Source organism: Lissotriton vulgaris, chromosome 7 (assembly GCF_964263255.1).
Source record: "Lissotriton vulgaris chromosome 7, aLisVul1.2, whole genome shotgun sequence".
NCBI lineage: Eukaryota > Metazoa > Chordata > Amphibia > Caudata > Salamandridae > Lissotriton > Lissotriton vulgaris.
The window spans coordinates 889,623,136-889,646,769 of NC_141695.1; the positions used below are offsets into that span (position 1 = coordinate 889,623,136).

General features: G+C 43.3%; 1 protein-coding gene across 1 annotated transcript in view; it reads left to right on the forward strand.

Moving 5' to 3' along the window:
• Positions 1-6,119, forward strand: part of NDST1 (N-deacetylase and N-sulfotransferase 1) — a 475,690-nt gene extending 469,571 nt beyond the window's left edge. Inside the window, exon 15 of the mRNA XM_086931298.1 lies at positions 4,692-6,119. Coding sequence (XP_086787424.1) covers positions 4,692-4,811 — 120 coding nt within the window. The 3' untranslated portion in view covers positions 4,812-6,119. The remainder of the gene's footprint in view (positions 1-4,691) is intronic.
• Positions 6,120-23,634: the final 17,515 nt, after the last annotated feature.

Consider the following 23,634-nt stretch of genomic DNA (forward strand, 5'->3'; position numbering starts at 1 on the left):
CAAATTTTCTTCACCACGACCATTTTGGTGGCTGTAACAACTATTAATAACAGCACTTTACTGTAAAGGTGAGCAGCTTTGTCCCTGGCACACACATACTGTGAAAAGTAAAAAGTGCTTCTGGGTATCAATTGCTGTGTCCTTCCTTTGCTGCTCTGCATCCAAATGCCATGACAGTGTCGCAGGGTGCAGGTAAAGTGGGATCAGAATGTGTTTAACAACCAGAGCGGCCCACAGTGGAATAGGAGAATCGGGTGTCTCAGCGTCGCCTCAACATCCTGCGATGCTGGACAAATCACGTACTCTCCCCGCGCCTACACAAATGAACCTGAGGCTGTGTAATGTAAATTGTGCTCATGTAAAGCACTCGAATACCTTCAAGCCGAGTTCACGCTACATTGACCCGAGGATAAACAAATATAATCTGATTTGTTTTACTTCCGCATGGAAGTCGGGACTATAGTTTGCTACCTGCCTGACTTCGTCCCTCTAATGACAGGCCGTAAGTGGTAGCCGGCTTCACCCGCTTACTTTATTTGATGCAAACGTGTTCTTGACAGCGCCACTGCTTCTTGTTCTTAAGGCAACAGCAGTGTGCAGACATCCTGCGCTACCTCAGTCTCGCGTGGAGGCACAAGAGATGGAAACGGGGCGGTGGCGGGTTTCTTGTTTCATCATATGATTTTTAGAGCAATCTGCAATCCCAACTAAAGCAAGTAGTCAATCTATTTTCATCGCCGCTCCGCCCCCTCCCCTGCCCGCCGTGTCGCATTTCTCCTCCCCCGTCCCCACAGCAATGCCCTCCGTCTTGTTGAGAAAGGAATTGTCTCGGGGACGACACCACATCTGGATTGTCTTCTATCAGTACATCTAATTTCATCTTTCTTTGAGTGCACCCAAGTTAGACGCCAGATGAGAGTCGGCGTGGCCATGTGTGTGCAAGTTTACCTAACTTTTGGCGACCTCCTTCTGTGTGATGTATTCTGATAACTTTCATGTTCGGGCAACCCCACTGCGGGCCCGTGTTTGTTTATTCACCTGCAGTGAGTGCCCCTCGTTCATTCTCCCACACATATTGAATGACGCTCATTACAGCAGCCTGCCGTTCCTTCCGGTTCCTTCCTCCCCGCACCCATCTGCAAGACATACAAATAGTGCCTCGTCACTCCAAGGCTCCCCTTGTGTTTCTATCTTTTGATCTCTGACCATAGTCTGCAATCCGATCCTTTCTGCCCCTTCCTTGTTTGGCTTCTCACCTTCCCACTTCTCTTTTGTCATTTGTGCTCCTCCTCTGCCCCATGTTGCTGCAGTCCTCTAGCAGGGACCTTACTGTAGCTTGTGCCGCCGCCATTCGCACCTCAGCCACGTCACAGAAAAGATGTTAAAGCTGCCACAACACTTCAGAGGGCGCGCCTTTTGTTCAGTGTTGGTCATTTCACCTCTGTTCTTCACCACTCGGTTCCGCTTGCACCTCCTTTCACCAGCTGCGGGGATGTGTGGCCTGAGACTCGCGAAATATTTCGCAACGGTTTAAGTTTTTGAAAACACAGCCAGTGCAAGGAATGTGTACGCCACAGGTATTACCTTTAATGTAAATTTTTTTTAGTTAGCCCGGAAAAAGTATTGTTGAGCCAACTTATGTACGGCTTTGGAAGACAAAAATAACACAATTAACTGTACATAGCCCTGTCTACCATTTTGTGTTTGGGATCTAGGCACTGATATGTACATTACTACCCAACTCAATGTTACCCTTTTTTTCGACTCGTAAGGATGAAAGACTGAATTTGGAGCCTGTTGTTATTTTAAATTTGTATAGCTAGCTAGACCCGAAGGTATCAGAGCGCTTTACACGTTATGTGATCACTTTTTTTACTCTTCAGTGGAATCATTAGTTCACTTAGCTCTTTCCCCAGCTTCCAAGCTGAGGAAGAAATCACTAGCTCTACAAACGTGCTGCAAAGAAGGATGCTAGTGTCTCCAGGCACTAATGATTGAATGGGCTTTGTGTTCTGTAGCATTCTCAGATGGCCCCAGCTCACCCCAGAGACAATTATAGATTACATGTGTTTCAATTTACATCAACTGTTTTAGTACAAAAACATATGTAAGCAAGAAGGGTGGGAGAGGTATAAGAAATGCAAGTCCAACTGTGTGTGTGTTGCCAACATTCCCAAAGAGCTAAACTTCTAGGAAGTGTCTTGTACAGGACTGTATTTCAGGATACCCGTACAATATTCTGACTAGGTGGATTCAAGATTTATTTGTACCTCTTGAACTGACCTCTCGGCAGATTAAAAACTCCCTGATCAATATTTTCTTGTACTGATGATGACCTGCTAACTTACTAAAGTTTGAAACCCTGTTAACTGCTACCCGCAATATTAAGATTAGTCTTTTGTTTAAGCATGCAGTAGCGCCCTCTCTTCGATTTACACCTAACTGCCTGTCTGTGTGACCAATGCACACCTTAAATCGGTAGTCTATATCATGTCGAACATACGTTTGTTTCATTTAGATTTATGTAGGGTGACAATTTGAAGTTCTCCAATTAATAGATGGAACTCTTATGAAATCACATGCTCGGACAACATCCTAACATGTTTAATGTGGTCGGCAGTATCAGTATTGTGTTACAAATAAGTAAAACATAAGGTATGCCTCTTTTTGAAGCAAGGCTTCCCAGTTTATTTTTTTTTACCTTTCTCTCCCTCTCTCACTCCACTCCCTCTCCCCTCCCTCCTTCCCTCTCGTCCTCACTCTCACTCTCACTCTCCCTCTCTCCCTTTCCCTCACTTCCCTCTCTCCTCTCTCACCCTCTCCCTTTCTCTCTCCTCTCTCCCTCTATTTACCTTCCCCCTGCTCTCCTTTTTCTCCCTCTCCCACTCTGCCTGCTCTCCTCTCCCCTCTCTCTCCCCTCCGTCCTTCGCTCTCGTCCTCCCCCTCTCTCCCTCTACCCTCTCTCCCTTTCCCTCACTTCCCTCTCCCTCTCTCCCTTTCCCTCTCTCCCTTTCCCTCTCTTCTCTCCCTCTCTTCTCTCCCTCTCTTCTCTCCCTCTCTTTACCCTCTCCCTCCTTTTTCTCCCTCTCCCCATCTCCCACTCAGCATCACCCCGCACCACCACAGCACCACTCAGCATCACCACATCATCACTCAGCGCTACCCCAGCACCACCACAGCATCACCCCGCGCAAGCACAGCATCACCCCGCGCAACCACAGCATCACCCCGCGCAACCACAGCATCACTCCGCGCAACCACAGCATCACTCCGCGCAACCACAGCAGCACTCAGCGCAACCACAGCAGCACTCAGCGCAACCACAGCAGCACTCAGCGCAACCACAGCAGCACTCAGCGCAACCACAGCAGCACTCAGCGCAACCACAGCAGCACTCAGCGCAACCACAGCAGCACTCAGCGCAACCACAGCAGCACTCAGCGCAACCACAGCAGCACTCAGCGCAACCACAGCAGCACTCAGCGCAACCACAGCAGCACTCAGCGCAACCACAGCAGCACTCAGCGCAACCACAGCAGCACTCAGCGCAACCACAGCAGCACTCAGCGCAACCACAGCAGCACTCAGCGCAACCACAGCAGCACTCCGCGCAACCACAGCATCAAATATGTTCTTTCAATGTTTCAAGCTGTTTTCAAGCTTTATTACAAATCACAAAAAGATGTTAATATTTCACTTCTGTTCTTGGATTTTCGTCACAATAAAAAACACTGAACATAATCTTCACAAAATTTATTTACAAAAGTTTAAGCTATTGACATTACAAATTAAATAAATTATTTAAGTATTCATTATTTTAAAAAATTAAAAGCCATTGTTATTTGTAATATCAATACATCTAAGTCACGTAAATACAAAACATGTTGCATTACAAATGCTATAGGTGTCACATTTGCGAAAGTTATAACTATTGGCATTGTAAATGACAAAGCTATTAATTTAGCGATTTTAAAAAACACATCAATAAAAAAGTCATTTATAAGACCAATAGCTCAAACTTTCCTAATGCGAGACATATTGCATTTCCAATGCTTGTTCTATTGGTCAGTTGATATGTTATTATCTAATGACTTGTATATGCTATACCATCCGAAATGTGCTTATCATTGCTTGCTACTCTGATTCAGGCATGTGAATCTATGAAAGACACCCCTAATACTGGATTAGAAATGTTACTTACCTGTAACTGCAGTTATCCAGTATTGGTATCTTTCATAGATTCACATGCAACCCAGCCGCCTCCCCTGGAAGGGCTCACTTTAGTTCTCTCAGTAATATGTCTACTTAACACTGTGCTTACGAGAATCTGAGGGACCAGAGCTCCTTCCAGGAAGGTTCCAGAGGGTGGTGATAGCTGATTGGCTCTTCTCTGGAGTTTGGTCCTTTCTACAAAAGGACATGGATATGTTACTACGGTGAGGCCCTTGGGCCTATTTCTCTATATGTCTAATAGGACATTAACTTTTTTTATGTACCGGGGACTCCCCATCTCGACGACTGGGAATCATTCAGGCATGTGAATCTATGAAAGACACCAATACTGGATAGCTGCAGTTACAAGTAAGTAACGCATTTCTTATCCTGGAGCTTGAATTCTTCATCTATTGCTGAAAAGTTGTTGTTCACTCCTTGACCATAACCATATTTTTCGGTTTGCTGTCTCCCTGCAGTCAAGATCCTTCCTGAAAGACTACTATCGGGATCACAATATTGAGCTCTCAAAACTGCTGTACAAAATGGGCCAGACGCTGCCAACGTGGCTGAGAGAAGAGCTGCAAAACGCCAGGTAGCTGCAGGTGCTACCACCACCACCACCACAGTGAGCCATTCTGGGTCAAAGTGCAGGATGAGTTGCAATTCAGAATGATCCAAGATTCAATAGCCGCAAGAAATAACACTGCGCTTTGGAAAGGGCAATTCTGAGCAATATTGAACCAAGTGACTAAGCTGAGGACCAGCCGTGGGAACTTACTGATGCCCCTGTGGCTCAGGCAGGAGTATTTTGCCTCTGCGGACAGCTTCCTTAGGTTTACGACTGATGTGTAACCCAGTGGAATAAACTACTCTTCACATATCCCTGCTCTCCCCGCCTGAAGTCCATCTCAGGAATTTACCTGTTTTAAAGGTAATTTCCTGGATCCTCACTCTAGCAGGCTTAGTGGGTCTTCCAATGCACAATCCTCATTATAGTATTACAGCTGAATACCTGTGGAAGACAATACCTGTGTAGCAGCAGAAAAGTGAAACGTCACAGACTGATGAGAAGTGCATCGTGTGGAGGCCTGATCCAGCAGAAAGGTCAAGAGAAGCTTTTGTCGGTTTCTTGACATGAGCTGCAACGTAGAATCAGTGCAAGACATCCATTTATGTACCAATTGGAGCGTTTTTATACTGGAACTCTTCGTTGGGTTCCTGAACTGGGATGTGCGGTTTCAATTAACTGGAACCTATACATCTTTTTTATATACATTTTTGTTGACTGTGCAATACTTGTTCACCAATGACTGTGTCCCCAGCTCTTCAAATTTCACTGCCCTACGAGCATGATTGATGAGACATGATGTCCCTTCCCTTGACAGTCTTACATGCATCCTAACATGTACATTTCCCAAGTCATGCTAGTTCTCCCAACCAGCTCCAGAATCCCATTTCTTTAAGCAATACCATCTGTTAAGTACTGTGATACATTTCAGAGCAAGGTGGCCTTGCGTCCAGGTCTGGAATACTTTTTGGGTTCTTCATGCTATATGTGGTCTTTCCTGTGGTATAAGACTTGGGCTTCTTTGAGGAGCCCACAAAATGCAACCTGTCTTGCCAACAGCATCTACCTGGCCCATTCTCTCCGTAGGGTAAGGGGGATTCCACTTCAACAAATCCATCCCCTTTCCCTGCGCTGGAAGGGTTGCTCGATGAACTTCAGCCTCTGAAATAAGGATAATGGTATTTGAAAATACTTTTGTTTCCAGTTATATATTTTTGCCAGAAAAGTAACAGTTCTAGATCTTCAGGTCTTACTTTTGTGTGAAATATTGAACTCTGCTTGCCATCAAATTGTTGTATCTCGCGACAATTGAAATGTTTTTTTTTTCTGCAGGGGTGTTTATTGTACTGTGCTTCTGTTTCTCATGTGAACATTAGTTGTATATTTCATTCAAGTTTATCGGTATTAGTTGATCATATTCCAGGACCAGAATATTCCCAACTGAGGTGGGTGTTTCTAGTAATGACAAAAAGGGACGCATGGCAGCGTAGCCAAACATGGGACAGTGGTTATTCCAGCCTGCGAGGGTGGTTGGCATTGGCCAGTTAAGACACAAAGCAAAGCAGCTTGACCTATTTTCTGGGGCGGGCATGTGTATGCTGGGTGATTGAGCATACTTGTACAAAGTAACTGGGCTGTTGTGAGTACTGCTGGCAGTGCTGCAGATGTTGTAAATGTGGCCTCACCTGGAACCTGCTTGCGCTGGCCGAGGGACAGAAAGGTTTTAGTGGCTAAACTAACCCTGTGTGGTTCCGCTGCTTGTTAGGTGGGTAAATAAGTTAATCTCCAAGTGGGACAGTTACTCTACTGTATGTTGTGAATATATAGAGGCTGTTGTATGCATGATATCCCCGTGTTCACCCATTAGAGAAAACATTAAAAGCTGGAATAGAAGGCTATGCACTAAACTTGTATATGCAAGACCTATAGCTAGGGAAAAGGGACGTTAGGGCAAGCATCGGATACGATAACGAGAAACAATGGGGCATGTAATAATGACGCAAAGAAGAGCAGATGGAAAATGGACTCTAAATTTGCCCTGATTCATTCAAAACACACCCAGTTCCAAACCCTTGAAGCCTTCTTACTTACGCATAGTTTTGTTTAAAAGAAACAATTTTAAAGTCCCAGGATATGACACAGGAGACTTTGGTGTGGACCTGAACGTTGCACAACTACACCTGGACCCTACCTAGCTCCCATGCAGCTTCCTTTCCCACCACTTCTCGTAGTTTGTATCCAAACAACTCGCTGCTCTGGCCAGTGGAATACTGCTGTTTGAGACATCAAAACATATCTTATAATATTCAGTGCTAAAGGGTCAAAGAAGGAAGGTCTGAAACCTGAGAAACAGCAGAAAAGGAGACCTTATGATTGTAAGGTAGCCCCAGTAGTGACATTTTCCAGTTGAATGTCTTGTAAATGCTTTTTGAGTATCTCGAGGAGTTTGGGGCAGAACTCAGGGTGCATTGGAAAAAGTTTCAAGTGGGCTCTTCGTTTGAAGGACTCCTCTTCTTGTAACATCTTGATTGCTGTGTTCTGCTTCAGAGCTTTTCTTAATGTTTTGAGAAGAAGAAAGGCATGATTGTCGTCTGGATTAATGGGACTGATGGATTTTATGTAATGGTTCTGCAGATGGCAGTTCACAGAACTGGGAAATTGTGGGCTAGATCAGTGCCCACTGAATGGCCAGTTCGGTTGGACAGCGTCTGTATAAAAAAAAAAAAATGAAATTCACATGTCTGGTTCTGACAACGCAATCATGTTGTCAAGGCTGCAAGCCTTTTGTGAGGGTGGGAGCAGTAGTGATGATCTCCGATACATTCTGGTTTACATCTGACCTAAATGTAATGCACTTCCGAAAGAATTTGTATTGCGAATATTTAATTTTGTAGCGGATGATATGAGAAGGGTATGGGAGGAAGGGGATTAAATGTGAGAGGACTTTGTAATCTCCATATCGATGCTTCTTTACTCTACTCCATTGCATGATGTATTCATACTTAAGGGACATATTTCCTGGATTATCAACTGTGATTATCTCCGAGCTCCTCACCCCCAATGTTCCTAGATACGCTTAGCGTTCTGTGGCTACATCTGGATTCACTACCTTGCAGTATCCTGCGCTCCACAACAACACTATGTTCTCTAAGACCCCAAGCTCTCTCCAGGTCTATGAGAAGGACGATAACTTTGCCATTTTACGGTTCTTGTCTGTCAACTCCTCATAGGAGTCTGACTTTCTCCACCTACATTTATAAGTTACTGAGTCTGGAGTAACAGCCCGACCACCGTTCTGTGCAAAAAGAGCTAAAATGGGACAAAGGTCAAAAGAGAAAAGGTTAGAAACTTGGGAGTGCTACAAAAAACCTAGTCCATGGCATTGTATTGTTCTGTTCAAAGGTACAAACCCCTGCTATTCACCTTTAAGGGAAATGCAAAAAGATGGATAAAAAAGTACAAAGGTCACTGATCATTATTTTAAATCCAGAGAGCCTATACCTCTGAACCATGATGTTAATTCTTTGCTTCGGTATGACCCCCACCTCGTGTACCTACCTTTTTTTTTTTTTTTTAGCACGAGTCTGTTCTAGATTCACACCCTGCATGTTAACCTGCCATCCAGTGGGTGTGTCTTGAAGTGTTTTTTTCACCTCTCTATCTAACACAGACTTTTTTGTTAGTTACCATCTTCGCACCAATTGAAAAAATTTGTTATATATATATATATATCCAAATAATTCCTGGCGCACAATTCCTCATACAGCGAGAAAGAACCAGTGCTGTGGCCTCAATATTTGCTCAGTGTGTTTTATTAGGCAACGAAAACACTGAAGTCTTCTGGCACAATAAAAATGTCCATGGCCTCTCTCTTCTCCAAAAGTGATAGACTTTTACACTAGTCTTTCATAGTGTAATCCTTCTTCGCCTTTCACATGTACATGTACTCCTTAAGTAATTATGCCAAAAACAGAGCTTCTCTGCTAGTCCTAGAATGTATTGAGACTTGCGCTGGCAGTCTGCAAGTCTGATAAACCTTTGTTGGTTTCCTCTCTCCACATTTACTAAGACTTAGCTTTGAGGTACCTATTGGCTTTCTTTTGGATTAAAACAGAAATTACACACACCTTTTTGAGAAAGATATGGGACAGAAATTAAAAGGATATATTTTATTTTCCCAAAAATTACTCTGAAACGTCTTGGGATTAGTTACCTTATGAGCTGTCAAATAGTAGGAATTTGCCACTGTGAGTATCCACATTCTTTTCCTCGCAGGAACCACACAAGGGCATAGAGACACTGCTTTGTGGGTCTCTTGTGTTTGTATTAGAGAGGGCACGCCCTACTTAGGTCAGCTGTTGTACCCTTATTGTGTCTGAATCTCTTCTCAGAATCGATGGTATGTTTTCAGTTTGAAAGTTGCAGCATTTCTCGGCATGGTCGTGATAGTCAAATTAGACCACCATTATAGCTCTTTTCTTGGCAAACCTTCCATACTTGTCTGTTGCTTTGAGGTACGAAGACTTTAAACTTGGATATGTATTGCCGCTCTTTGTATTTCAGTGCATTGCAAAAATGTTAACAGAAAAATATACATGCTCTAACTGCACTGACAAATTAAATGTTTATAAACATGACACTGCACCAGGGCCAGGCCTCTGTGCAGAACCCCACTTTTCTATGGAGGACCTATTGAAAATCTTTTCTCGTTGTGTCTCAGAGGTGCATTGGGTTGCATGGGAACTCGGAAGTGTTCAGACGACCTTTTGTTTTCTGCATCAGGTGTTCCTGGCATCCAACTCACATTCTGTAGCACCACCAAACTGACGCTTTCTTGGTTTTTTTTCTACTAGACCAGGTTATTCTACTGGATGTAAAGGCTTAAAATGAGGATTACATTATTTCTCAACACATTGTTTTGCTCTGTCGCAGAGGAGGGAAGCTGGTTCCAATTTCTTTTTGTTTGGTTATTCGTTTTTTAAAGCTACCCATTTCCACCAATCACCCCTAAACCTGCCTATTAATTAATTTTGATTTCTGTTAAATGCTAGCCTACATCCCAAGGGCCACTGGGTAAATGTGTATCCTTAACAGGACAACGTTCAATCCTGTGGTGTTATAAAAAAGGGGGAATGTCATTAATGTTGTGATTGTAAAGATTACAAAATCATGGGTATTGGTCATAGAAAATTAAAAACAGCAGATCACTCTTCCTGGGTTTTTAGGTGTTTTGTTAAAAAGTAAGTTTATTTCCAAATGTCCCACTCACTTTTATGAAGTATGATTATTGTTTCATAAAATAACACATAATTTTTGGGGGAAGTAAGACTGTTTGTCAAAAGCTTTGCAAATTTCTTTTGAAGAAAGAACAGTTTGTTCTACTGCAGAGTTGTAGAATGTTGATCTTTAAAGGCCAAATCTATGATTTCCAGTAAATCTGCATGCGGGTAATTTCAATTCAGTGATTAGAAATTGAAGTAATTTACATAGTCACCTGTAATCCTGAATATGTTACGCGGATCTGGCCCTTGCTAACCAATGCTCTAGACCCCTACTAAAACTAAATCTTGGTGCTAGTTCCATGTCATGTGTATAGAACATATATTTTGTGAAGTCAACGCAATATTGTTGAGTTTGTGGGCATTAAAAAAGGCTCTAGTGATTTTGGAAGTCACTATTTTGCAGCATAAACATGCTAGTTACATTCTTTGAATTATCAAGACACTTAAAAAACTAGTCCACTTCCCAAGTTCATTTCAGTAATTTGACTTCATTCGATCCAGGAACCAACAGCTCCATGGATCGTTGCCTTTTTTCCCTCTGGAATATCAATGGGGCAGCTTTTATGATAGTGTTTATTACTTTGGTGAATTTGAAGAGTCCAATAACCTATTCTGTTAGTGGAGGACACTTTTTAAATGGTGTTGCTGCTTCGATGGATTGACAAAGGTGTGTCATTTTTGTCTTCCATCTTACAACAGTGAAGTGTTGTGCAACTCACACAGGCTGTCATTGAAATGTTTTTTAGCTATATGGACACTAACTTTTGGCTTGCCCTGCCATGGTTGTTATTTTCTGGCCTCCATAGATGCCCGAACTGGGTATCTTGAACTACCAAGATTGTTAGTTTGAATCAAACATGGATCAAGAGAAATACGCATCCAATCTCTGAAACTGTCTCAAAGAAAAGGTACTTTGGGAAGGTAGTCCCAAGCCATAAACTGCCAAGAGCAAACACTGTTGTGAAGATTGCACTACCTCGTGAGTACCAGATACAGACAAAGTACCAGGGCTCTGCTTTTGACATTGAAACAAGCCACTCCTGTTTGAGCACCACTGGCCTCAAATGTTGCCCTTTTAGCACCATTCAGGATCAAACCCTGTTTTCGGTGCCTCTGGCCTAAAAACCAATTGGTTGTTGCTAATAGAAGAAAATGAACATTTTATTCTGAGTTTATCAATGCTGCAAATTTTGCTGGCGATAAGCTGTGTAAACCAAGGAGAAATTAAAAAAAGACCTACTGAACCCTATCTTTAGAAAGTACTGTCAAGGAGACCCAATCTCCTTGACTGTCAGCCAAAGAAACCAGTTGGGAATAACCCCAACTTGAGGTAGCACCATCTCAGCATTCTTAAGATGACAGTCTGCAAACTATTGCTTACTGCCATATGAAAAGGGTATAGTCACAGGAAGAGCATGCAGATTTTATGGAACTATTACATAACAATCATTCTGTGAGAAGGAGACCTATCCAGTAAATCCTTCATCGAGAAATTATCTGGCAGTGTTAAGCACTCATTCAGAAAGTAGCAAGTACCCGTGAAATCTCAGCAAATGAGCTCTCTGAAGAGACAGAGTCCTCAGTAAACACCTTAAACAAGACACCAAAATCGGACTTCCTCTACAGTAAAGTACATCTTTGCACTGTCAAAAGTCAGGCCAGTAGTGTAAATCAATGGGTTGACCGTCAATGCTTGCAAGCTGAAAGAGCTAACTTCTGAAATAGTTCATCTGCAAATAGATGCTCTCATAAAGGCCACAGCAAAGAAAAGCTGTGCAAGCACTGCAACTAAGACTCTACATTTGATAGGGGAAAAAGAGGATCTGCATGTTCACTGGAAAGTGTATGCAACCTCTGTGTTAAGGCCTAAACAACACATTTGCCACAGCACTTAAAATTTTACTCAACAATGACATAAAGGTACCACTAAATATGTGATATTAATGGACGGCAAATTGAAACAAGTGTATTGCTATATCAAGTCATACCTGAAAATCTAGGACTTTAAACACACAGTGCAGTGGCACATCACCAACATGCCATGTCAGAAAATAGATTGTCATTAAAAAGATGATCACAATAGAAGAATGTGATTTCCATAACCATGTGCATCTGATGAAAAAAAACAAATGCAGCAACATTGGTGCAATGTACTGAACAATAAAATGGCACAAAGAAAACCTTAATGAAGTCATGACAATTATTCAAGTTTCTTTGGCCCCACTTAAGAGAGTGCCTTGTACAAGAGTTTAACTGTTGAAGATAAAGCACATTCTTCTCCAGATCTGACAAGGAGGGTAAAGATAACCTGGCATGATGGTGGCATGTATATATCTGGAGCCAAAAGGCAACTAGATACAAGGCTCCTCGCTCGATTGGCTTAATTGAGAGTTGGTTACAAAATTAGTGTGAAAACCAAGTAGTTAAAGACAGCAAAGAGCTTGCAGCACACCATTTCCAAGATTACCATAATTACAGATAATTCCTAATAGGTGCACCCCATCCTCTTCATGGATTTAAAAGTCCAGACAAAGTGGTTCTAACCCCACATGCAGCACACATAATGGTATTGAAGCTAATGGTGGTTACATTACCCTTGATTGTTAAACAAATTGTGCCATTAAAGATACTTACACGTGAGCCATCTACCAGTCAGACAGAATGACTTTACCTGCCATCTTAATCTGAACTCCCTGAACTTGGCAGCATAGCTTCTCAAGTTTGGTCAGTTGTTGACCCTTGAATGTTCAAACATACTCTAGGGATACAAGGTGGCCTCCACCAAGTACATGCTGTGTAAGGAAATGAGCTGAGCTTTTAAAAAAAAATGTACCCTGGCACACAATATCTTAAACAAATCTGCTTGTATCATTGTTAGAGCTAGCACATAAAGGGTTTGCGTATCCCTTTATTAATGTTTACTTTGCTGCTTTGAAGAGGTTCAGAATGAATCAATTCAACTTACCCCTTTTCAGAGTCCCTTGTTGTGAAGTCTAAAGGGACTGACGACCTTTCCACAACAATAAAGGCAGCGATTCTATATAAAAAAAGAAACGTGACCATAATAACTGCTGTAGCTGCAGTAGAGGAATCTACATATATTAGATGTTAAAAGAATACTGCACAGTAATTTGGCTATAGCAGGGGAATTGGAACTAGGTAACTGTGACTCTTAGACATCCAGCTAAGGGTAAGCTTGTGATCAGAGACCTTAAAAAGCAGCTCTGTGAATTCATTTAACTTTGCAATCATCGGGATGAAAAGCAGTTGCAGGAAGCACCCAAAGCACGTTCCACTATACCGAATATATGCTTCCATGTCTTCAAAGGTGTTATCCCTCTGCTGGAAATCTGGTAGAGCAGTTGCTTTACACTCCATGCATACATTCACACGACATTCCTCTTTGTACTCTGAAGTGATGGGGCGGTTGGTACTTAGAAATCTTTTAGGACTAATTTAATGACTAAACTGACACACCTGTGAATAGATATTACTTGTTATTTAATGCAAAGCATGTGAATCCGACATTCATGGTGTAAATCGTATTTTTCTTTGATAGTTTGGCACCTTGATCTCAGTTAACTTATTTCCAACCCTTACTGATTCAGCGAGATGTGTAACAGGAGTTCCAAACGAGTTATTAAAAAAAGGTTTTTTTTTAAAGGCTGAGCATGAAACGAATTTAGAGGTGCTACTAAAGCACAGGACATTTAAGAGTCTGCTTACAAACACTATTTTTCTTTTAAAGAAAAGTTAGGAAGATCATTTAATCTGCAGTCGCTGGATGGTAGGGTAACACACGTGAAGACGCAAAACTATTGTTACAGTTAAGTTTACTTTTACTTATTGGCTTATTTACATTGAGTGAATATATATATATATGCCTAGTAAAAGTGGCTAAAAGCAAGTTTACATCAACTTATGAGTTTTAACTGATGTAAAAATAGGTACCCTGAAAGTAAAAATCTGCACATGGATTGCTCTAACCTTATTTTAAAATATGTAGCCAAGTGTTCAAAGTACATCAATCATGTTCTTGTAGCAAAGACTGCTTCGCCTTTATTTCAATAATACTATATTGCATAAGTGTCATGACTGATTTGTGACTTTTTTTTAATTCACATTTTTCATGTAAATGATTGTGCTGTTTTGGTGAGATTCATATTCTAACACCAAGAAGTTAAATGAACTGGAATGAGCAAAACCTAAAAACACAATCTACAAAAAAACTCATACCAGAAGAAAACCACTCACTATTCATGTTGGGTCAGAAATAAAGAAAATATACAAACTTGATTATGCACGTTGTGCATTTATTTTCTAATGTATGGCTCAAGGAGATCGTAGTATAATGTTGCATAATGGCCTCGAATTCTGTTTAGCATGTATGTTGGCTGATAACAGCAGTCTTGTCAAATGTCTGCAAACGCATGTTTCTTGTGCTCAAAATACTGTGAGGCTGCAAAGAGTCACAACGTCTGACAAAAGTGATGGCTGTCAAGGCACAGAAGTGTCTGCCTAATCATCAGAGACCAGAAGACATTTATGTGGTGTGGGAGTCTTGAAGGGCCTCTGAGTTTGGAATTTGCGTTGTGCTAGCACTGGATTGCAGGTGTGACTAATAGTAAATCACTTAGCCTATCATTTTCTCTAGGTCAATAACATTTTTGCAATCGAAAAAGGTATTAGAAAAATGTGGTTTTTATAGCACTGTAATATAAAGAAGTCTGCTGTGACAATCATGTGGTTAAAAGATCTTCATAGTGGTAACTCCAGTCACAAAATTGATAGTGTGCCGGCAAAATGAAGGAATTTAAAAGAAATAGTAAAATGCGACATGCCTACTAAGAACTCATTAAGAATAACATGGGCAGTGACATTTGAACAGATTTGAAGACAGAAAATGATTAACCAGATCTTTTACTGCTTGCAGATGAGACACACCCTTAGTTCAATGTCTTTTCATGATCTGATCTGTCACCTGCTGTCCAGTCTGGAGGGAGATTAGTTTGTTCCGTTGGTCTAGCTCTTGGCTCTTTCAGAGTTCTTTGGAGGCCAGTACATGAGGGAAACTCGTCCTTCTATACAGATGTATTACTATGATAACTGGAAAGCTTATACACTTTAAAATGTCGTGTCACAAATGCCAGAATCGAGCCAGCTTGTGCTTCATTGTAACCAAGGTTTTTTTTACAACTTGCTTTTTACACAAACCATTCTTTATTTCATAGATTTCCATTTCAGAATTGTTCTTATGGTTAATAATCACATTTGTTTGGAACACTTTAATAAGACTTGATGAGGGACCTGTGTATTCCATGTTTACTTTTTCAGAATGGTTTATCATTTTTGATGCACCCCCACTACCAACACAAGCTCACAGGTGTAACAATGTTGAGAGCTGTCTTGCCCGATTTAGCCAACATGTTTACTGGACTGATTCAGATTGTTTTGTATTTATTTAAAGTTACCTAGAAACAGTTTTTAGTTCAAGAGCACAACCATGAGTGAGAAACGAAGATTTAGTTCCCAAAACTCTGTTAATGCACAATGTACCCTAACATAAAGTTGTGCTGCAAGAGTGTCTCTATTAAACGTAGAAAACCATATGTTAACGAGTAGTCTGGCTCTCTGGTAGGGGCAGATAAACATTGTGCAACGTAACTTTGCATACTGTGATGAGTTTATTTTCAGGGCTGATGAGGTTTTGAAAAGTGACCCAAAGAATGGTCCCAATTTACGGATAAAACCTGTTCTGCTCCCAGTCCCCGAAAGGGCATCTCGAGTGGGAATGTGTTTTTCGTAGAAGGTTTTAATCTGAACTTTCAAATTATTTTCTTACATTTGATTCAAAGGGGAAAATCATGTCTGCTTAAATGTGTTTGTCCTATCAGCTGCTCTGCTGTTACACTGAAGGAAAACGTCCAGAAAGAAGTTCGCTCTGAACAAGGCTGCCCCATTCTGAACAAAATGCTTGTCAGCACAAGGGTAGCCTACACAGTACCTTGAGGCCTAAACGTAGGCTTCTTAGAGATGACTTGCATAGGCTCTCCTCCTTTAGTTTAATTAGTTAGTGTCTCATACAGGAATTAACTTGTAAAAACTGTATTAAGCAAACCAAGCCTTAATTACATTGCATGTTTTTGGTTTGCTTGCTATACAAAAATACCTGCTTACCGAGCCTTATTAAGTAATAACTGTTGGTTTGATAATAATGTCCAATTAAGCCATTCATAATTTGCATTTAAAGTTTATTCAGTATTTTTTTTTTTACTGTTCTGTTAAGTTACTGAGCGAATCTGTTTTCAGTAAACACGTCTTTTCTTACCGAAGAGTTCCGCTATTTTAATCTGAGTTTATTACATGGACACCTAGAGGGATCAAAGGCTATTAATTAGCTTCATCTACCAGAAAAAAGCTGTGAACAGGATTATCGTCATTGTTTGGAATGTCATGGAGTGTGCTGACAGAGGTCCATTAAAGGAGGCAACTTGCAGGTAAACACACTCAATATGGCTGTAACACCAGTAGAGCAAATTAGGGTGTTCAATATGTGTAGTCTACAGGGCCACTTGGACTTGTCTGAATTCTTAGTTCTAAACACGCATTTCTTCTCTGCCTTATACAAGGAATCCAAGTGGGTGCCCACTTCTCCATTGCAGTCTGTCTTGCAGAGTACATTCTGTAACAATCTTCAGCTACACCATATATTTACTGTCTGCAGCCAGAGGGGATGTCAGAGGATGTTTGCTGTATTTTTAAGATCCTGCAGTCCATCGACATGTTCTCAAGGTAGGGGCTTAAACTGCCTTCCAGTTTTGGAACCTACCAAGAGAGTTGGGCATAAAACTAGAGTATGTAGAATCCCCTCTTCCAAAGATTTATCCTCAGAGAGGAAGACTAGCTGAAGCTGTTATGGCTGTAAACAATCTTGTGCGGACTAAGCAAATAAAGGTGGACTAGTCGTAGGAAGCATTAAAATAATGGGAGCTGAGTGTCCAAGAGGGACAAAGAAGAAATTCGCGGCTGATGGACTAGTCGTAGGAAGCGTTAAAATAATGGGAGCTGAGTGTCCAAGAGGGACAAAGAAGAAATTCGCGGCTGAATGGGTTTTACTGTGGGCTACTCTATCAAAGATGTGGAAGCTCTATATGAAAGTTATTTGAAATCAGACTGGAGCACTTCATCTCCTCAAACAATGTAATTCCGGTCAGAAACAGCGCTAGTCGCTTGGAGTTGTTGGTTCTTTACTTTAAAATATGACTTTGCATTTTGTACGTGGTTGAAGTTGACAGAAAAGTGGAAGTAATCAGATTTTAACAATCTTCAATTGGGAGACACTGGGGCGTGGTGAGACGAACGAACGGCGAGCAGAGGAAGCAGCCTTTGAAGCAGCCTTTGTCTTCCTGCGGCTCCTGCCCCTGTTGCGGCTTTTGATGTGGCGCAAGGTGAGCCTCCTGTCCCCCTCTGAGCTCTGGGCCTCCCTCCCACAGCTCCTGCTCCCGCAGCGGTGCTGACAGCCGCCACTTCAAACGGTGCAGTGAGTAAGGCGAGTGCAGCTGCCGCTAGTTGGCGGTCGTGGAATGAGTGCCCCAGGTGAACTGCGGAGTTGGCCTGACCAGGTTTGGGTGAGGCCTGCAGGATTTGCCTGGTGGGTCCTGCTCACCTTAGGCTCAGTACCAGGCTCTGTGTCAGGGGGACAGAGGCGATCGTGGCAGCGACAGTGGCTGCAGAGGCCTAAAACCCCTCACAGGAAGTTCCAGGGCAGGGGTACTTAGTGCAATCTTCACCTGTGAAAAAATTTAGGAGCCTCGAGGTAAGTGTTTCGGCCCACCAAGTAGTTAGAGCTGAATTCCTCTCCACATTTAAACTTCAGCACGTCCTCCTGTACTTTCTTCCACTGAGCAAATAGCACACGCACACTGATGGTCTGCTCCCCTCCTTCTTAAGGAAACCAATGGGGTGACAGCAGTTATGGTATTAAGCTTAGCAGTAAAAGAGTGCCCTTGAACCCTAAAGAGTGCCCTAGAAACCCAGACCCCCCACGGGGGGGGGGCTACACTTAATGGAGTAACTACCAATGATTTGCTCCAGGATAATTGTTTTAGCCTCAGCCGTTCAATCACGCCTCCAATCATCCTCCGCCCAGTCACTTTTGTGCCTAGACAGTCAGCAAATCTGCAAGTGGTATTTCTTAAATGGGAGAGACTTAGAAGTCCCCAAGCGGTCCGCTGACTGACCGTAGCTGTAGGCGAGGCTCAACATGGACCCGATTTACAAAAGGGGGTGGTGATGAACAGAGTGTCTGAATTGAGCAGACCACTCTTACCCAGTCCAAAGATCAGGGCTTGATCCATCACCGTTATTTATCTCACTGCCCCATCCCAGCTCAGAACCTGGCTATATGCAAATCAGTCTGTCCCTGGCCCAGTGCATCATGGGAACAGGGCAGACTAAACTACCAAGCCAATTCTTTACCAGAAAGGAGACAAGCTACCGGGGACCGGTTTCTGGCATTTCAGCCTCTTCGGCCCGGCTTGCTTGAATCCTGATGGAGCAGTGAGAAAGGGACTCATGTCTGAGTATACCCTGCCACACCTATAGTGGCCAAAATCGATTTACAAAAGGGGGTGGTGATGAACAGAGTGTCTGAATTGAGCAGACCACTCTTACCCAGTCCAAAGATCAGGGCTTGATCCATCACCGTTATTTATCTCACTGCCCCATCCCAGCTCAGAACCTGGCTATATGCAAATCAGTCTGTCCCTGGCCCAGTGCATCATGGGAACAGGGCAGACTAAACTACCAAGCCAATTCTTTACCAGAAAGGAGACAAGCTACCGGGGACCGGTTTCTGGCATTTCAGCCTCTTCGGCCCGGCTTGCTTGAATCCTGATGGAGCAGTGAGAAAGGGACTCATGTCTGAGTATACCCTGCCACACCTATAGTGGCCAAAATCGATTTACAAAAGGGGGTGGTGATGAACAGAGTGTCTGAATTGAGCAGACCACTCTTACCCAGTCCAAAGATCAGGGCTTGATCCATCACCGTTATTTATCTCACTGCCCCATCCCAGCTCAGAACCTGGCTATATGCAAATCAGTCTGTCCCTGGCCCAGTGCATCATGGGAACAGGGCAGACTAAACTACCAAGCCAATTCTTTACCAGAAAGGAGACAAGCTACCGGGGACCGGTTTCTGGCATTTCAGCCTCTTCGGCCCGGCTTGCTTGAATCCTGATGGAGCAGTGAGAAAGGGACTCATGTCTGAGTATACCCTGCCACACCTATAGTGGCCAAAATCGATTTACAAAAGGGGGTGGTGATGAACAGAGTGTCTGAATTGAGCAGACCACTCTTACCCAGTCCAAAGATCAGGGCTTGATCCATCACCGTTATTTATCTCACTGCCCCATCCCAGCTCAGAACCTGGCTATATGCAAATCAGTCTGTCCCTGGCCCAGTGCATCATGGGAACAGGGCAGACTAAACTACCAAGCCAATTCTTTACCAGAAAGGAGACAAGCTACCGGGGACCGGTTTCTGGCATTTCAGCCTCTTCGGCCCGGCTTGCTTGAATCCTGATGGAGCAGTGAGAAAGGGACTCATGTCTGAGTATACCCTGCCACACCTATAGTGGCCAAAATCGATTTACAAAAGGGGGTGGTGATGAACAGAGTGTCTGAATTGAGCAGACCACTCTTACCCAGTCCAAAGATCAGGGCTTGATCCATCACCGTTATTTATCTCACTGCCCCATCCCAGCTCAGAACCTGGCTATATGCAAATCAGTCTGTCCCTGGCCCAGTGCATCATGGGAACAGGGCAGACTAAACTACCAAGCCAATTCTTTACCAGAAAGGAGACAAGCTACCGGGGACCGGTTTCTGGCATTTCAGCCTCTTCGGCCCGGCTTGCTTGAATCCTGATGGAGCAGTGAGAAAGGGACTCATGTCTGAGTATACCCTGCCACACCTATAGTGGCCAAAATCGATTTACAAAAGGGGGTGGTGATGAACAGAGTGTCTGAATTGAGCAGACCACTCTTACCCAGTCCAAAGATCAGGGCTTGATCCATCACCGTTATTTATCTCACTGCCCCATCCCAGCTCAGAACCTGGCTATATGCAAATCAGTCTGTCCCTGGCCCAGTGCATCATGGGAACAGGGCAGACTAAACTACCAAGCCAATTCTTTACCAGAAAGGAGACAAGCTACCGGGGACCGGTTTCTGGCATTTCAGCCTCTTCGGCCCGGCTTGCTTGAATCCTGATTCTGAAACTGGGATGGTGCAGTGAGCTAAAAAACGGTGTTGGATCTAGCCCTGATCTCTTGACTGGGTGAGAGTATTCTGTTTAATTCAGAGACTCTGTCCCTCACCACCCCTTGTTGTAAATATTTTTGTCCACCCTAAGCGTGGAAGGGTATACTCAGATGTGAGTCCCTTGCTCATTGCACCATCAGGATTCAAGCAAGCCGGGCCGAAGAGGCTGAAATGCCAGAAACCGGTCCCCGGTAGCTTGTTTCCTTCCCAGTGTAAGAATTGGCTTTTGTAGTTTGGTTTGCCCTGTTCCCATCATGCACTGGGACAGGAACAGACTAATTTGCATACAGCCAGGTTCTGAAACTGGGATGGTGCAGTGAGCTAAAAAACGGTGTTGGATCTAGCCCTGATCTCTTGACTGGGTGAGAGTATTCTGTTTAATTCAGAGACTCTGTCCCTCACCACCCCTTGTTGTAAATATTTTTGTCCTCCCTAAGCGTGGAAGGGTATACTCAGATGTGAGTCCCTTGCTCATTGCACCATCAGGATTCAAGCAAGCCGGGCCGAAGAGGCTGAAATGCCAGAAACCGGTCCCCGGTAGCTTGTTTCCTTCCCAGTGTAAGAATTGGCTTTTGTAGTTTGGTTTGCCCTGTTCCCATCATGCACTGGGACAGGAACAGACTAATTTGCATACAGCCAGGTTCTGAAACTGGGATGGTGCAGTGAGCTAAAAAACGGTGTTGGATCTAGCCCTGATCTCTTGACTGGGTGAGAGTATTCTGTTTAATTCAGAGACTCTGTCCCTCACCACCCCTTGTTGTAAATATTTTTGTCCACCCTAAGCGTGGAAGGGTATACTCAGATGTGAGTCCCTTGCTCATTGCACCATCAGGATTCAAGCAAGCCGGGCCGAAGAGGCTGAAATGCCAGAAACCGGTCCCCGGTAGCTTGTTTCCTTCCCAGTGTAAGAATTGGCTTTTGTAGTTTGGTTTGCCCTGTTCCCATCATGCACTGGGACAGGAACAGACTAATTTGCATACAGCCAGGTTCTGAAACTGGGATGGTGCAGTGAGCTAAAAAACGGTGTTGGATCTAGCCCTGATCTCTTGACTGGGTGAGAGTATTCTGTTTAATTCAGAGACTCTGTCCCTCACCACCCCTTGTTGTATATATATCAACATGGACCCAGCGACAACTAATAAGTATTAACTAGAAATCAAACCAGGCACAAAATGAGATTAGGTAAAATCAGAGGTGCAGCAAAAGAACGAGAAAAGGGAGAAAGGGGAGCAAAGAGACTTGGCAACAATAACTAATGGCGCACAGGACCCAGCAGACACCATCAAGAAAAGTGTGACTAGCACGGCAGACATGTCTCGCTTCAGCATGAAGGCCAGAAAGAGGGCACTCGTCACAGACATTTTTTAAAGTGTACCGCAGGGGGTCAACCTTAGAGCTTCATGAGGATGTTGAGATGGACGCCAACCTCAATAAAATCCGCAGAGGAGAATCCCACTAGCAATAAGAATAAAAGCAATCAGCAGAGTTCAAGGTTTCCACAGTAACCAGCCCATGGGGGCCAGCAAGCTACACAGAACCTCAAATCACAAGGGAATCAACAGCAGCTCGTAGAGGTCCTTGTCCATACACAATCGCAGCAGAGCTGGTATCCAATAATGATATAATCTATGTCTCAAACAACGACACATCAGTTTTCCTACAAAATGGATTAGACAGTAACCCGGCCTCATCAAGCAGCAACAGAGGAAATTTGCGACGACCCAGTAGTTTGGCAGGATATTTTCCTAAGCCTGTTTGGACAACCACAGTCGCCACCCCAGCTAGCCCCACCAGACCAGCCAAGGTTACTGCTGGTTTGCAACACGATTTTAACAGCTTGCTCTCTGCCATTAAATTCTTGAGAGGACAACTTACAGATATTAATGGGCATATAAACAAATTGTCTGCATTGGAGATAAAAGGAACAATAGTTGCTCATGCGACTCAAGGGCGTCGGGAGGAAACATTAAAAAAAAAAGCCAAAGGACCAACCGCAAAGGCTCCTGGTTGAGGTGTCAACCCATCCCCCCGACTCCTCTGTGTGGCACCATCTGTTAAATATCACAGAAGTAATCTGGAATGCAATGACATACCACTCAGATAAGCTTGACACACAAGTTGAGTTATTAAATGTATTAGCGATCTATGTCCAGGGGAGAGAACAAAAGCTGCTGTCATTAAATACAATGATAACAAAAGTAAAACAGGAGCGAGACATTACTTATCACACATATCACTGACCCCTAATAATAGACAAACTTGCAATGGTTCCGTCTATAATAACAGAATTATTGGGGGGGGGGAGTCAAGAAAACCCTCGCTAATACTTCAACTTCCATGAAGTGCCCTCCTAAAAGTCTATGGCAGTAGTAACCCTGCGCCAGCCCAAAATAACATCTCTAATATCACACAGAGGGAGCCCGGAATCAGTCACCCCACAGGCAGAGCTAAAACAAACCAAAAGAGCTACAAACACTCCCCCCAAAACAGCAAACTCCAATTGGAAAAGCAGAAGAAGGCTTCATAACATTCAGTTCATATACTTCCCTCGCAAAGAGAGAGCGCAAACGCTTGAGGAAAGCGAGGAAAAGTAAAGTGAAAAATCTGTTTTTATATGCCATTCACACAAAACTGAACCTCCGCCCACAATACCGATGAACAAAAACCTTAATAGAATTGGGTGCAGACAACAACAATGCAGCTCCGAAAGTAACCAGCAGAATGAACCACACGCAGTTAGCCACCGACCTAGCTATAGAAGAATCCGACAAACCTCTCCTGTCATCAGAACGCACAATAAATTCAAATGCTCGGATACCCAGGAGGCGAATAAGACAATAGCACATGTCAAATCAATGACCAGTACAACTCCAATCCATTTACTACCTCAGCCGCTCCACACAGAATCAAAGATTTCAGTCAAAAACACGAGTGGTGAGGTTTTCCTAGCAAGAGCCCTCCAAGCGATAGAATTCAGCAATCAAGACACAGCTACTGGCAGGAGGCCATTTTCAACAGGTTCGACCATGAAGTTGGCCAGACAACTTTAACAGTCTCAAGAAGCACAGTAGCACCTCCCACAATGGAACTCCAAAGTACATCGCTGTATTACACAGGGTAAACTTCACACGCACTAGCATCTCATCAAGGGCCAACCGAAGCGTCCGAGACTCTGACCTACTGCCCCAAGACACTGTTGAGGAACTTCTCAAGCTGGAGCAATGGGAAGATCGAGCTGATTCCGCA